Source organism: Sciurus vulgaris (genome assembly GCF_902686455.1).
Source record: "Sciurus vulgaris genome assembly, chromosome: 1".
In the NCBI taxonomy this organism is placed as follows: domain Eukaryota; kingdom Metazoa; phylum Chordata; class Mammalia; order Rodentia; family Sciuridae; genus Sciurus; species Sciurus vulgaris.
This window is the reverse complement of record NC_136461.1, coordinates 41003542-41019339: the sequence shown is the minus strand read 5'-3', so window position 1 is coordinate 41019339 and position 15798 is coordinate 41003542. Positions and strand designations below refer to the sequence as shown.

The 15798-nt window shown below is 34.4% G+C and overlaps 1 protein-coding gene across 15 annotated transcripts in view; it reads right to left on the bottom strand.

The window, feature by feature from the left end:
• OSBPL9 (oxysterol binding protein like 9) overlaps window positions 1-15798 on the bottom strand; it is a gene marked incomplete at its 5' end in the record, with an annotated part of 149489 nt that overhangs the window by 25884 nt on the left and 107807 nt on the right. For 11 of the 15 annotated variants that reach the window (XR_013766296.1, XR_013766297.1, XR_013766299.1 and 8 more), the window contains 4 exons: window positions 3135-3294; window positions 6203-6307; window positions 7660-7750; window positions 11321-11359. Coding sequence is in view for 5 of the 15 variants with exons in the window: in XM_079154410.1 (XP_079010536.1) it covers window positions 3135-3294; window positions 6203-6307; window positions 7660-7750; window positions 11321-11359 (395 nt within the window). The remainder of the gene's footprint in view (window positions 1-3134; window positions 3295-6202; window positions 6308-7659; window positions 7751-11320; window positions 11360-15798) is intronic. The other 4 variants (XR_013766298.1, XR_013766300.1, XM_079154412.1 and 1 more) reach the window with 1 other exon arrangement.

Genomic DNA, 15798 nt, shown 5'->3' with positions numbered 1-15798 from the left:
TTTTAAGCCCATAATTGTAAAATTTTAGAAAAAAAATTAAAGGGAAATTTCATTGGCAAACTTCTAAAAACGGTTTCTCAATATTATTTCCTAATATAGAACATTAAGAAGAGAAACCAAGCCAGGTCCAGTGTGCACACCTGTAATCCCAGTGATTTAGGAAACTGAGGCAGGAAGATCAGAAGTTAAGAGGCCAGCCTTAACAGAGAAACAACATGTATCCCATTTGTTTACAATAAAAAAAAAAAAAAAAAGAGGCCAGCCTTGGCAACTTAGTGAAACCATGTATCAAAATAAAAAACAAAGGGTATGAAGGGATGTAGCTCAGTAGAGTGCCCCTGGGTTCAACCTCTAGTACCAGAAAGAAAAAGAAAAAGAGACACCAAACTGGTGTGCCTACGGTTGCAGCTCCTCTGGAGGCTGAGGGGGGTGAACTGCTTAAGCCCAAGAATTCAAGGCCAGCCTGGGAACATAGCAAGACCCCGTCTCAAACCAAAAAACATGGATAAAGGGAGGTAGGAAATAAGTCAGTCAGTCAGTCCATGTTAAATGAAGTCCTACTGCTCAGCTAGCCTTGAATTGTGGGTTCAAACCTCCCAACCCTAAAATTCAAGTTCCATGTCTTAATGAGATCACATATTTCACTTTTCCCTATAATCAAAAGCTGAATTTTATCCACGAAGTCAAAAAACCTGTAAGAACCAACATAATCAATAATCATATTCCTTATATCAGCTGAGATTTTGAGCCTTTATGATGTAACTATAAAGGAATACCAGATTTCTCAAATCATTTGCATGTTTAAGAGAACTCCAGGATCCTACACAAACTTTCTTATTAAAAGAAACCAACATCCAATGTTTAGGGAATACCTGATGATACTTTGCTTATAAATTCATATATAATAACTTCCAAATCTGTACCATCTTACAAAGCAAACTCCAGTTATAACAATAGTATCAATCTCCAGGAAAGCAGTAAAGCTTAAAAAAAAAAATATGCCAGGAAAAACTAAGCCAACTACATCTATAATAAACACAAGCAGAATAAATAAAACATTAATTCACTTTTTAAAACAACAGCTTTTATTAGCTGGGCATGGTGGCACATGCCTGTAATTCCAATGACTCAGGGGGCTAAGGCAAATTCAAGGCCAGCCTTAGCAACTTAAGTGAGACACTGTCTTTTTTTTTTTTTTTTTTTTTTTTTTTTGTGGTACTGGGGATTGAACCCAGGGCCTTGTGCTAACAAGGCAAGCACTCTACTAACTGAGCTATATTCCCAGCCCCGAGACACTGTCTTTAAAATAAAAAATAAAAAAAGGCTTGGGATGAAGTTCAATGCTAAAAGAACAACTGGTTTCAAATCCCAGTACCAAAAGAGAAATAAAACAACAGCTATTATAATGTGCCAGATGCAAATTCAGCACTTTTTTTCATTTAAATATTCACAGTGACCCCTTGAAGTTGAAATTAATATTATTCTCATTTTATAAATGAGGAAACAGAATTACATAGGTTAAATAAATTGACCAAGGTCACACACGTTTGAAACAAAACAGATTTAGAAGACATTCTTTCTGAGATTCCAGAATCCAAAGTCTTAATAATAGCAACTTGTACGCTGCTAGGGCTGACAAGTACTTCGCTCATTAGCTAACATGTAAATGGCAATGAAAACTTTTATTGTACAAAATGGTACATATCTAGCTTTTACTCAATGGGATAAAATATAGGTCAAATATTTTCCAATGAAGAAAAATCTACCATCGTGATCAGCCAAAATGTGCCTGTTTATTATCTCTGGAACCCTTCCCTCCATTCCCAATACAATTACTGTCAGGTTTTGGCTAGTCTTTCTATCTGTAATATAGCACCCCCCACCCCAAAACCCCCACCACCTGCATTTAATTCTACACAATTTAGGTGAATCTCTTTCTAAAATGTAGATAAGACCAGCAACTGCCATCATGCATGGAAATATGCTCAAAATTCATAAAAGGCTAAAGACTTTCATGCCAAGGTCTTGTCAACTTTCGCATCTTTATCCCCCAGTGCTTTTCTTTTCGTTTTCCTTTTTAACCACTTACCACACCTCATACTTCAATCATACCAAACTACTTACAATTCCCCAAAGAAATCAGCCACCCCTAGTCTCCAGGCCTTTCTAACAGGGTTCCATTTGTATACAAACATTTCCATTTATCTCTCCCTTTATCCCCAATTTCCCTTCTCTCTACTCCCCACATCTCACCTTTGATCATATCATCCCTCTTTCCTCTGGGAATCTTCCCTGACTTCTTAAGACTTCAAAATGACCCATGGCATTCTGTGCTTGTGCTTATTCTTGTGCTTATTCTTCCTACATGTGCTTATTCTTCCCCAAATTCACATGTTAACACTCAATGACCAATGTGATAGTATGAGGTACAAACCTTTGGACAGTGATTAGATTGTGAGGTGGTACCCTTAAGAATAGAATTAGTCCTTGGAGAGGTCCCAGAGAGTTGCCTCGCCTCTTCCATCATGGGAGGACACCATTCAAAGGTGCTATCCATGAACCATAAGGTAAGCCCTCCACTACTAGATACCAAATCAATCAGCAACTTGATCTTGGAATTCCCAGCATCCAGAATGTGAGAAATAAGTTTGTGTTGCTCGTAAGCTACCCAGTTTATAGTTACCCAACTTAGAGCAGACTAAGACACCGCATATTTAAGGGCAGAGACGTGATTATTTTAACTACAGTATCGTTCTTCCACCTAGTACAGTGCCTGACTTACAAATGATGAACAGCTTCACTCTCTCTAGTGCAAAAAGAAGTAATGATGAGCTCTGACTTCTCCATAGTTTATGCACTCAGATTGGATCCTCTCCTATTGTTGGTGCTACAAAACTGTCCAGAGTTGAACTAACATTATTGGAACATTACCATAGATGATGCTATTTATTACATTTGGATTAAGTCTGCAGTAAAATCAAAACTCCCTTAGAACTGACTTTGCTCAATAAGCCAAGAAAAGTAAGTTGTCCTTACTATATAACTATATAAACCAAGCCTCTCCTTATCACCAGTCTTGAAATCAAATTATATTTTTAAAAACCAGGAAATACACATTTGATTCATGTACTTACTCTATTAAGCGCTTTGGGGATGAGCCACTCTGATGGAATTCATCAGCATCATAGAATTCATCTTCACTGCTAGAGTAAGAGAACTCTGGGACTGTATTTGGAGACAAGTTGACATGACTTGGAGAAGTTAGACTGCTACTAGGTGGTGAATGCCCACTGCCTAGGAAGTTAAAAAATTTTTTAATTAGGGAAAAAATGGTAATTAGGGAGTAAGGGCAAAGCAGATCTTTCTAAGATTAAGAGTTTGGTTAAGTTGGTAGAAGTCTCCACTCTATTTGTAAAGAAAATAACATTTAAAGTAAATGAGGAAAAGGTCTATCATGTTATAGAAATGGGAAATAGCCTTTTAAATAAAAGAAAAAGCTTCTGCGTCCCCATCCTATAATTTAAGGTAAATTTCTCTTTAATATTCAGAAGGGAATGCTTGTGAGTTGTGATACTGAAGTCCTACAATAGACATCAGTACCAATGGGAAGCCAAAACTATATTTTAAATTATAGACCACATATCTAGACCCAATGGAAATGCAAAATAGAAAAAATATCAAGACTACACAAATGTTAAAATATTGTTCACATTACTCCTTTTTCATGGAGGTCACGTGAAAAATCCAAAACCTCTGCACAAAGTCCCAAGTGCACACTACACAAGCTCCTCATTTCTTTTTCATCTAAGCCTAAGTCAGATGCTAGGGCTCAGGGATAGAAATAATAATAAGAGGGCTAGTATGGGAAGAATGCAGAAAGGGAAAAGGCTCAGAAGAATGCTATCCTATTCCTAAAGAGGCTACTACTAAAGATATGGAAATTAATGGAAGGCCAGAGAAAGAAGACTACCATCAAATCTGAAATGATCATCTGGCACACTGTTAAGCAATAAAGTCAAAACAAACAAAAACTATACACAGAAAAACCAAGTACTACAGATACCTACTGGGGATTAGAGTTAATCACTGGTGACAATCAAAAGGCAAGATTAGACATCTGGAAGAAATGGAAGGTAGTAGCAATAAAAATGACTCTAGAGCTACCCCTGGATTTTCAGTCCATTCCTGTATCTTTGGTTCAATAGTTAGGAAAAAGCGAATCAGTCTGCCACACTTGGTTGCCATGTTCACAAAAATACTTTAAAAATAGTACTATTTGCTCCTTAAAAAGTAACACATATTGCGGAAATTCCAAAGGTAACTTACCTAAGCAAATAACTTTCAATTCTCTTTTTTTCTCCAATAGTGGAAATAAGACAGAAAAGAAACTTTCTCTTGTTGGATTAGGGAAAGTTAGACTAGGAATTACAAGTAATTAAGTAACATGAAAGTTCTCCAGGTGATCACACCACTGAAATTGGGTCTAAGAAGAAAATGAGTTTGAGTGGGATCTGCAAACCAAATAACTAGAAGCACCTTATGATAGTTAACAAAATGACTTCTTAGTTTCTCCATTCTTTCTCGGGTTAGTGAGAGGGAAAGGAAAGGAGGGTGGAGAAAATACAGAAGTTAGGATCAAAGCTCAAACAAGACAGAAATCACATACTAATTTTAATTTTTTGAATTTCCTTAGACCCTCCTATGCTAAAACAATAGTAAGATTCTTGAAATAATCTCTTTCTGAAATACTTCTCAAAAGATAATCTTCACCTCTTGGACATAATTTATACTAAAATTAATGAAAGTAAGGAAAAGCTTCTCACATTTTCAAAATTAGTCAATAGTTTTATCTATTTTTCAATAGATAAATTTTGTTTGCTTCACAATCCAACCTTATAAACCATAAATAAAAATCACAGGTACTGCTGTTAAGATGAATGAATTATACTCAGTTCATATAATACAGAAGTCAGCCAAAACATTTCAACTTCATTATTCAAATTCTTTATTAGCATTTTCCCAAGAGCTTCTAAGAGAGCTATTGTTCACCTATTTTCTTTCAAAATTCAGAAGAGACTGCCCACACTGTTAAATATTAAAGACCAACACAGGAACATCAGTGCATTCACCACTTCAAAATTTGAAATGGGCTAAAATCATGATGGAATTTTTTTATTACATAGAAAAAGTCCTACCCAGAAAGAAATCTGTGGAGGATCAAGTGGGGCTGACCTCCCACCTTCTCAAGAGTGGTTCTGGCTTTGGCCTCCTAATTTTAATAGGGTCAAAAGTACTCAGTGCTTCCTTAAATTGGGTTCTACAGGTAATGTAATATAAATTTAATAAGATTTTTTAAAACTCTAATATCTAACATGGATATTATACCTATAAATTGGAGAAAAAAATTAAAGTCCATAATTCTAAACAAATTAAGCAGATGTTAATTAAAACAAAGTATCCCTTTTCTGCCTATAAAACTGGCAAAAATGTGAAAGACTAATAAATGTTTCCTAAAAAATGCTCAGCGCTGGGGAGATAGCTCAGTGGGTAGAGTGCTTGTCTCTCAAGCATGAGGCCCTGGGTTCAATCCCCAGAACTGCAAAAACAAAACAAAACAAAAATGCTCACATCCAAAGGTACTATATAAGAATATTACTGAAAAATATTGTTATAATAGGAAAATACTGGAAACGACCTAAATGTGCATTAATGGAAAAACAAAAAATGGAAAAAGGAGCTATAAAAAGAATGCTGTAAACCTAATTATATGAACATTAAAACAACTAAATAAAATCACACATCAGAGGTGCATTTGTACAAACATGTATACGTATGGGGGGGGACTAATGAGGACTTTCAACTTATCTGCATACTTCTGTACTGTCTGATCCCTTTACAGTAAGAAAATATTCAAGTATAACTTGAGTAAATTTCCTAAAATATTCAATGTGAACCCCAAATAATTAAGCTACAAAAACAAAACAATACTGCAGTATTTAATTTGAACTATAATTACTTACTAAAGCTTCTGATTCATTAACAAAGTTAACTACTTCATGTATGTAACTATAATGATAAAACTAAACTATTTCCAAAAGAAATATACATCATATTCCTTCAACTTTTTACCCATTAGTAGTTATACGCAAATCTTAAATGTTAATGGAGAGTTATAGGAAGGAAAGGTTACACAAATCTGTACCTGTACTATTTGGTGTTGGAGTCTGATGATGTCCCAAGGTAGCTAATACAGGTCCAACAGGTAGGGAAGACGGACGCTGCTCTGACTTACACAACTGAGCTGGTTCTAGATTTGAATATGTGAAATAAGTTAGAGAAAACAGCCAAACACACATACTGCAACTGTCTGGGATTCAAAATCATTAAGTTCAGAAGTTTCTAAAATAGTATTTAATTAGGTTTCAAGCTACTCCTCCTTTCTGACCTACTAGTCCCTTAAATTCAAAGATAATGCTACAAGAGTACTAAGACACCAAGCAAGGTATCAAGAGACCAGCCATGATAGGCAAATGCTCATTGTAACTATTTTGTAAAACCAATACATGCTTCTGTTGATAATGTGGTTGAGTTCCAAATCATATAAAATGTGAAACAGCGCACAATATCTCCTCTTTAGTCTGCAAAGAAATATTAAGCTCATTCTATTAAGGAGCAAAAATTCATAAAAAGGATTTCACATACTTAAAAGTTTTTTTTAAAAAGGAAATTTCCCTTTTACAATGCAATTTATGGCTTCACTGTGTCATCAAAGAGAACACAAAAATGATCGATGAAACAAAAAGGCAAACAGAATAAGTAAAATTGGGTGTTAGCCCTTAGTCTTCCTTTGTCAGTTTTTTTAAAAAAGCATATATTGCTCCATATTTAAAATTGCATCTGATCAGGAGGCATCATAAATTTTATTCTTCACATTTTCATTATATTAAATAAAACTTTGTATTGTTCTAAGTTATAACGAATACCTGAAAACTGAATATTCCTGGATTACCCTTAAGTAGATTAAGGTACACTAAGTTTTCCTTGATAGAGATGAATTCTGAGTCAAAGAATTCTGTCCTACCAGACAGGCACAGTGGTGCACAGCTGCAATACCAGCAACTTGGGAGGCTGAGGTAGGAGGACCACAAGTTTTAGGCTGGCCTCAGCAACTTAGCGAGATTGTATCTCAAAATGAAAAAACAAAACAGGCTGGGGATGTAACTCAGTGGTAAATAAAGCACTCTTGGGTTCAATTCCTAGTACAAAAAAAAAAAAAAAAAAAAAAAAAAGAATTCTGCCCTACTAGCAAATTCAAGTCCATGTTGCCTTCCATCTCTGAACCCTACAACCCCTTTCATCATACTTCAAAAGTTCCCATATCAAAATACTATTAATTTTTGTTATCACTTTCACCTGTATGATTATTGGTGATCATTTAATTTACTTAAAAAAAAAAAAAAAAAATGCTGGGCTGGGGATGTAGCTCAGTTGGTAGAGTGCTTGCCTTGCACCACAAGGCCCTAGGTTCAATCCCCAGCACGGGGGGGGGGGGGGGGGGGGGGGGGGGAATGCTAGGATTACTTTGACTTTTCAAAGAAAAAAAAAAAGTTGAAATTTTTTCTCATCAATGAATCTATGAAATATTTTTCCAAATATTACCTGGAGGTAAGACAGTCTGGGAAGGCATTGTGCTGATTACAGGTTCCAAGGGACTAGGTTGATATATTGCATCTACAGGATTAATAGTACTCTGAGATAAAGAAACACATGTAGTTATTTTTAGTTAACTGTTCTTCTGGTGCTGACCCACCCATATGAGCGAAACCCCATTTCTGACAGCAAAATCCTGAAGGAAGCTATGTAGATAAGAAAGGTCAAAATGCAAAGAGAAAATGAAACACCTTTTCTGCACAGACAAGTGAAAGTTTCTTCTAACAAAGCACAGTAAGAAAAGAAAATTACTCAATCACTGTCAAATAAGATGGTAAAGTTAACAGGAAAAACTCAGGAGTTGTAAAATGGTGTGAAGAAGATTTGAAGAAGCTAAAACAATAACCTCTCAATTCAGTGCTTCAAAAACAATTCAACAAATATTTCTCTGGTGTTAATAAATACTGTGCCTACCACTAGGCTAATGGACCTGCATTATGACAATCTCATCTTTCCATCCTAGACCACTGCTACTCCACCACTCTGTCATACAGAGTTAGTGTCCAGTTTTATGGTCACTCAAGGCAAAGAAGTATCTTCTACTGAGTATGAGAAGAAGGATTTCTTTTTTTCTTTTCTTTTTTTTTTTTTTTAATATTTTAAATCCAGGTCTTTACTAATGACTGATCCCAAAAAAAGTATCTGTAAAAACTTAAAAAGTAACTAACAATATCAAGTTTTTGTACTCTTTTCAATTAATGTCTGAATAAATTTTTAAAAATCAAGAAAACCCCTTTCTTGATTTTAGAACCATTAAGTCAGATCTCTTAAATCACATAAGAATTCTGATTTTTGTCACTACAATAGTCCTTTTATCATAAATATTCTAAATGAAAAATAAAGAACACTTAGGGAAGATACCCTGAACGTAATCACTATTAATCAAAAACGTAGTGAAGTGGGGAATGTTCCAAAGCACCGAGAAAAGGACAGAAACAGAACCTTAGAATTTTAATTCCTTAGAACCCTCAAGCATCTTATCTGTGGGTCTCAGTTTCCCAGTCTATAAAATGAAGGGAAAAAATGGGTGATATGGTCTCTATGAGCTTCCTGGTTATTACTTTGATTATTTTCATATCTAGACCAAGTCATTATAACAAGCGTCTCAGCAAGTCTTGGAGCTATTCTTAAATTTCTTGTTACAAAGTGCTTTTCTCCAAAGGACTGGAAGTGTTTTACAAAGGCAAATCCCACTACTAATCCACAAGAATGAGAATATATCTCCTCAACCCTCTCCTTGAAGAGACTAATAAATAAAGTAACTTTGGAATCATGTACCAGATAAAATGTTCTAATATTAGGCTTGTCAACAAAAGAAATCACCTTTAAACTTATGTGTATTGTTAAACAGAATTTATGGGCAGTTAGTGCTTTGAACTGAGCTCCTATATTTGGCCCCAACAGATGAGACCAAACCAAATGGAATCACTCATGCTAAATGCTGCATAATCAAACTGAAATTCAAAGGAGATCAGTTTTTCTAGAACACAGGAGATTCCCATCTACCTGATTCAGTGTAATAAAAAAAGTAACCTGATGTAAACCAGTTTTTCTACTCTTCAAATTCCTTGTTCCTAACCTACAAAATCCACTGTTCTGACCCAGTAGATCTCTCTCTATTTTAATAGAAAGGAGGCTCCACAAACCATGAATCACAAATTAAGATCTATAACTAAGTTTGTTATAATTTTGTCATTTGGAGGTATGTATATTAAAAGTATTCAATCTTATTGTCTTTGACAAAAAAAAATAGTCTACATTAATCTATGGTCCTTGGTCAATCAACTTCAAGCTAAAATACATAAAATTATATTCTATATCTTGCTTTAAAAAAATGTGCGAGAGTTTGAGAAGTTCAAAAAAATAATATTCAGGTCCTAATTTGTTAAGACATTAATTAAACTCATGAAAAATAATATATAATGAACTATATGTACATATAAGTATGTACAGCTAACATTTATAGAATACTATGGGATCACTCTGCACCTTACAACATTTGAAGGTAGAACCTTTCAGCTTTCTTTATCAATAAGGAAAATAAGACTCAGGAAGGTTAAGTAACCTGCTTAAGATCACAGGTAGTAAGCAACAGGGCTGTTACGGTAAGTTCAAGCAATGTGGACCTAAGGCATACATCATGAACCATTCTTTTCTTTAAAATAACTCTCAAAGAAAGCTGCTACAGTTCATGGGCAAATTAATCAAACATGTTTGTTTTCTACACGTTTAAATTTACTGTGAGTATAAACTTGCCAAATGCTATTCACAACTGAAAGTAATCAAATATTTTTGGTATGCTTTATTAAATCCTGACCATTTTTTAACACAATTAACTTGACTTTGAGGGAAAAAGACATGAAAATAACTGCCAACATAAGCTTTTTAGGAGTAGTCTTTGGGGACCATGAAATACTAGATAACAAACACATATAGTCCTTTCCCATGAGGCTAATAATCTTCAATGATATCTCAGGAAGACATAGATTATGTTGTATTTATATCATGTAATTGTATTACATCACCAGAACTCACACTGTGAACAGAAACGGAAATTCCAATGTATTTAATTTCTATTTCAAAGATACTTCTCTTATTTGCTTTCTTAAGAAATATGCAAAGAACATAGATATCTAATTTCTGTTTTCCATTTTAAGCCAAATATAAAGATAACATGCTCATCCTTTTATAAACATGAGATGGTTCTAAAGATTTACAAAATGATTCCAGATCTCAGACAAGCTGGCATTTGTAAAGTTTCAGGGCAAAAAGAGCTGCTTCCTGCTTCAGAAATATTCTCAACACATGTACAATGTGTTAAAATGCATTCTATTGTCATGTGTAACTAATTAGAACAAATTTAGTATTTTTTTTTAAAAACCCTATGGCAAAAAAGAAAAGAAAAGAAAGATTCTCAACAGAAGTTATTCAGTTTCCATGGCTAGAGTAGTTCGAACTACAAAACTTCAAAAATCTAACTTTTATTTCTGACTGGAACTATTACAATAAATTTTTTTCTTTATTTTTGAAGGGGAAGTTGAATATTTAAAAAAGGGTAAAAAACTAAAGAGGAAGAAAGAAGAAAATGACTGGAAGTGAAAGAATTCATGTTGCAATTCATTTCAACAAGAATGCAGTATATATCTATATATCATAGTAACAGTGAGTCAATACAATACAAAATCTAAAACTAAAAAGAACAGGAACCCATAAACATGTTTAAATAGAATGACATGTTTCTATACTGCTTTCATCTGAGACAAAAAGAAGCTTTTCAAGAAATGTAGCATGGTGAGTTGTGCCTTATTTAATTGTAAAAGCTGTTTTCATACCATGATTAACCCCTCAAGTAACACATGCAAAGTGATTCAACTGAAACCATTACTTAGAAATAATTTTAAGATTGTCATTTCCCCTCCAAATGATTGTTGAAAGATGGCCAACTTAAAGAGCTCACAGAAAATTGCAAGAGTTAATAACAAAAAGCAGTGAGTAGGTGAAAAAAGGAATTTGCGTTGAAAAATGAGTAGAAATTCAGGCTTCTCCTGACATGACTGGTTATAATGCTCTGCAGAAGTAAAGGGAAACAAAAAGATTAGATTAAACTTACTATAATTCCATCTGCGTGCTTCTCCGCATTACTCTGGTCCTTTAGGAAAAATGTTAAGAATATTAACTTTATTCTTTTATTTAAGTAATGCCACGTGTACTTTTTCTACTAAGAAAGCTTATTTCACTGTGTAAGTAATAGTGTTAGACTACTACATAGATCTCTGCTTCCGCTAAGATTAATTCCATTTGTATATTCCTAGCCAAACATAACTCCATTGCTAGCTACTTAACAACAGCAATAGCATGACAATTCTTTTTCTACATAGACATTGAGTTCACTGAGGAAATATCCTATTAAACTGGAGTCGTAACATACCAACAATTAAAAGCAATATACTAATTTAGGATTGAAGATTCTAAATTTGAGTTTAAACATTTTTAAAATATATTTTTTTAGTTGTATATAGACACAATGACTTGACTTTATTTTTATGTAGTGCTGAGGATTGAACCCAGTGCCTCAAAACATGCTAGGCAAGTGCTCTACCACTGAGCTATAGAACCAGCCCGAGTTTAAACTTTATAGTAAATTATGCTAATCCCTACAATTCCTAAACTCTCACTACACTTTCAAGGTGTGTCAATCATATGCCCTAAAAAGCTTGAAATGGACACAATTTTGTATATTCGGATTACTGGTCTCAGAATTAGACTAATACTTTTCTACAAAAGACATTCTGATTTTTATTTCAGTAAACATAATTGCTCTATCCATGGGATGATGATGTAATAGCTAATACTTAGTACTTGGTGGGCATTTTATACGTATTAACTCGTATATTTCACCAACAACATGATAACATAGGTTCTATTATAATTCCCCCAGAAAGATGAGGAAATTGAAACAGAGGGAACCAGGATTTCAATACTGGCAGTCTCATTCCAGAATCTATGCTCTTAACAAATATGCTATTCTACCTTGCCTCTGGCAAGGATACGCTTAAAGAGTGAGAAGGTGGTGGAATTGCCAATACACACTCATTCCTCATGTGGAAGGAACCTAAGAGCTCACCTTTTATATCTTGGACTCTTCAATTCTCTTCCTTTCCATTCTCCTGTGAGGCTCAGTAACCAACACGGATGCATACATGAGGAATGAGCAATCTTTTGGGACTGTCTCATTCTCAGAGATGAAAAACTATTTCCTAGACACGTACTATATAGGAAGTAACCATCAGAGATTTGGGGGAGAAAGTATGTACTGAGAGAAATTTAAGGAAGGAAAAAAAAAAAAACTTTAAAAATGTTTAAAGGTAAGATGATTATTAAAACTGGTGTATTCTTACAATACTATGACCTAAGAAAACTATCTTTTTTGAATTTCCTCATGTTCATTCATGTAAAATGGTCGCTAAGTTGCCCAGGCTGGCCTCAAATTTGCAATCCTCCTGCCTCCAGACCCCAAGAAGCAGTAGTTAAAGGTGTGTACCACCACACACTGCCTAAAATTTAGTATTAATAATAAAGGGAAAACTGGGCTTGGGTTGTAACTCAGTGGCAAGGCGCTTGCCTAGCATGCGTTAGGTACTGGGTTTGATTCTCAGCACCACGTGAAAATTAATTAATTACTTAATTAAAGATATTATATCCATCTACAACTAAAAAAATTTTAATATTAATAATAAAGGGAAAACTAATACTACATATTCTTGCTTCATCCAAGGGTATAATAATATAAATGTAGTACTAAATTAAAGACCCAGAAATACATTATTCTTTCTATTAGACACCTTGGGGAGATTCCAAAATATGAAGCCAAGAGAAATCAGGTAAATGGATGTCACAGTCCCCCCCAACCCTTTTTTTGGTAAAAGAACAATTCTCTAAAGCAGAAAACATACCCACAAGGAAAAAGTTCACATTTTAGTATTACATATACAATATATTTAAACAAAACATTTAAGGTTTTAACCCTAATCTGTCTGGAAGCTTTCAAGTTTTTTGTTGTTTTTGTTTTGCAATACTAGGATCGAACTCAGGGTCCTTGCATGCTAGGCAAGTGCTCTACTGTGGAGTTATATCTCAGGTCTTTTTATTTGCTGAGGTAAGTTCTCAACTAAATTCGTCCAGGCTGGCCTCAACCTTGTGATACTTCTGCTTCAGCATCCCAAGTCACTGGGATTACAGGCATGCACCATTGGTTCCCACTCTACTCAAGTTTGAGTAGAAACTAATCTTTTGTCTTGATTTTAAACACAACAGCCAAGTTACATCTCATTTATTTTTAATTTTTTCAGAAATCTATACACCAAAGCTTCAAACGAGAACAATTTGAAAATTTAGGATAATTTCTGTTAAGTACATGTGCAGAAAAGAACTAACAGAGCAGTCCTGGGGTGGCTCCTTTGAAAAACATGCTTGCAAAGCTGTCCTTTAGCTGGTATCTGGGAACTCAGGTTTCAAGAAAGTTCCCACCAGCAAAATGGTTAGAGTGGGTCAACATAGCTATGTTGTTTATGAAAACACTATGGTTTATGCTGAATGCCCCATTTTCTTCTTTAAATCTGGAATGTATTAAGCATCAAAAGAAAGTGCCTATGTGACAATCCTCCAATAAAATCTCTAGGCACAGAGTCTCTAATGAGCTTTCCAAGGTAGATAATATTTCACACCTGTTATCATGATTTGTTATGGGAGGAATTAAATGCATCCTGTATAATTCCACTCGGAGAAGACTCCTGCTTGGTTTCCTCTGGACTTTTCCCTATGTGCCTTTTCATTTTGTTGATTTTGTAGTAAGTCATAGCTATGAGTGCCTCTAGCCAATTTCCAAACCCACAGACAGTCTTGGGGATCACTGGCACAGTACATGTATTTTACAAATCCCTGAAAGTATCTCCATTTTAATATACACATAATTCAAGCTGATATTTCCCTTTTATTTTCACAACTGAGTTAACGATATATTTAAAGCACCCAAAACTTCAGTAATTCTGAATACGAAGATAGTTGAAAATAAATTACTGAAACTTATATAGAAAGAAAAATGGAAAAGAAAGTTTCTCGCTTAGATGAAAATTTAATTGACTTTTAGTTTTGCTCTTCTAATTTCTAAACATTAAATTTATTTTCAAAAAGACTTCTTTAGAATTATATACATATGGTAGCTTAAAATGTCCAAAAAATAACCCTATCAAAAGGCAGAGATCATGTCCCCTACTACTGAACCCAAAGGGGTCTTCGTGACCACATCTACCAGTAAGTACAAGAGTAATGATTATTCTGACTTCTAAAATGCCACAAACTTCTATCTCATTTTATGGGAACCCTACTACACTATGAAAAAGCCCAAGCAGTCACAAAAAGAACTATATGGAGGGCCTCAGCACCACCAAAAAAAAAAAAAACAAACAAACAAACAAACAAACAAACAAACTATGTGGAGAAGAACCTAGACCCCCAATCCAACTTCTTAGCCATGTGAGTGAGCCATCGTGAAAGTGGATCCCTCAGCCTTTAATCCAGCCAAGGTTAAACAAAGCAGAGACAAGCCATGAAGCCTGACAAAATGCAGATTTGTGAGGAAAATAAATGACTGTTATTTTAAGACACTCGATTTTGGGGTGGTTTGTTAAACAGCAATAGACTACTGACAGTACATCACATTTAAAACCAGCACTTCTAATTCTAGTGTAGTTTAAGGTAAACTTAAACATCTAACATTTTCCCCCTAAAATGTTCTCAATTAGTAGCATATGCTACTTTAAATCAGGATTTACTATCTGAGTTGCCATTGTGGTTTGTTTTTAAAGCAGTGTCAAATCTAGATGAACCCACAAGCCTTACTATCAATCATCCCCATATACATTCAATGGATTTTTGTTCTATTACCATAGTTGGCTTACCCTCACTTTTTCCCTTTCTCCTTTCTTATTTTTGTTTTCTAAATAAACTACAAGTTGCCCTCTAATTGGTGAGCTAAAGCAAAATCTCAAGTATTATTGAACCAGAGATTCTACTAAATTCAATATCAATTATATTAATGAAACAAAGAAAGGGTCCAAAGTTGCTTCCTACTTGAATTACATGGCAGGTTTATTTGGTTATATGGTCTTTCATTCTTATACATGGTTATTCTCTTTGAACACACCAGCATGACTGAAATCTGAAAATATGAATAGTCAACAAAAACACAAGCACCACATAATTTAGGAAGACTTTTGACCACAATTATAAACTGTAGTATTTCTAAACCATGTTCATCATTAAAAAAAAAAATGAAACACATCCCCACCTCTCTAATGAGGCAACATAGTCTAGTGAAAGCCCTCTTAATTTTATGCTCGTACACTGCCTAATTATACTATAAGAAAGATTCATCAAATGGGTCTGGGATGTCTGGATATCTACATACACAACAACAACAACAACAAAAGAATATGGATCCCTACCTCATATCACAATACAAAAACTAACTTGAAGTAGACTTAAATATGAGTTAAAATTAAAAAATACAGGAACAAAATCTTTTTTAGT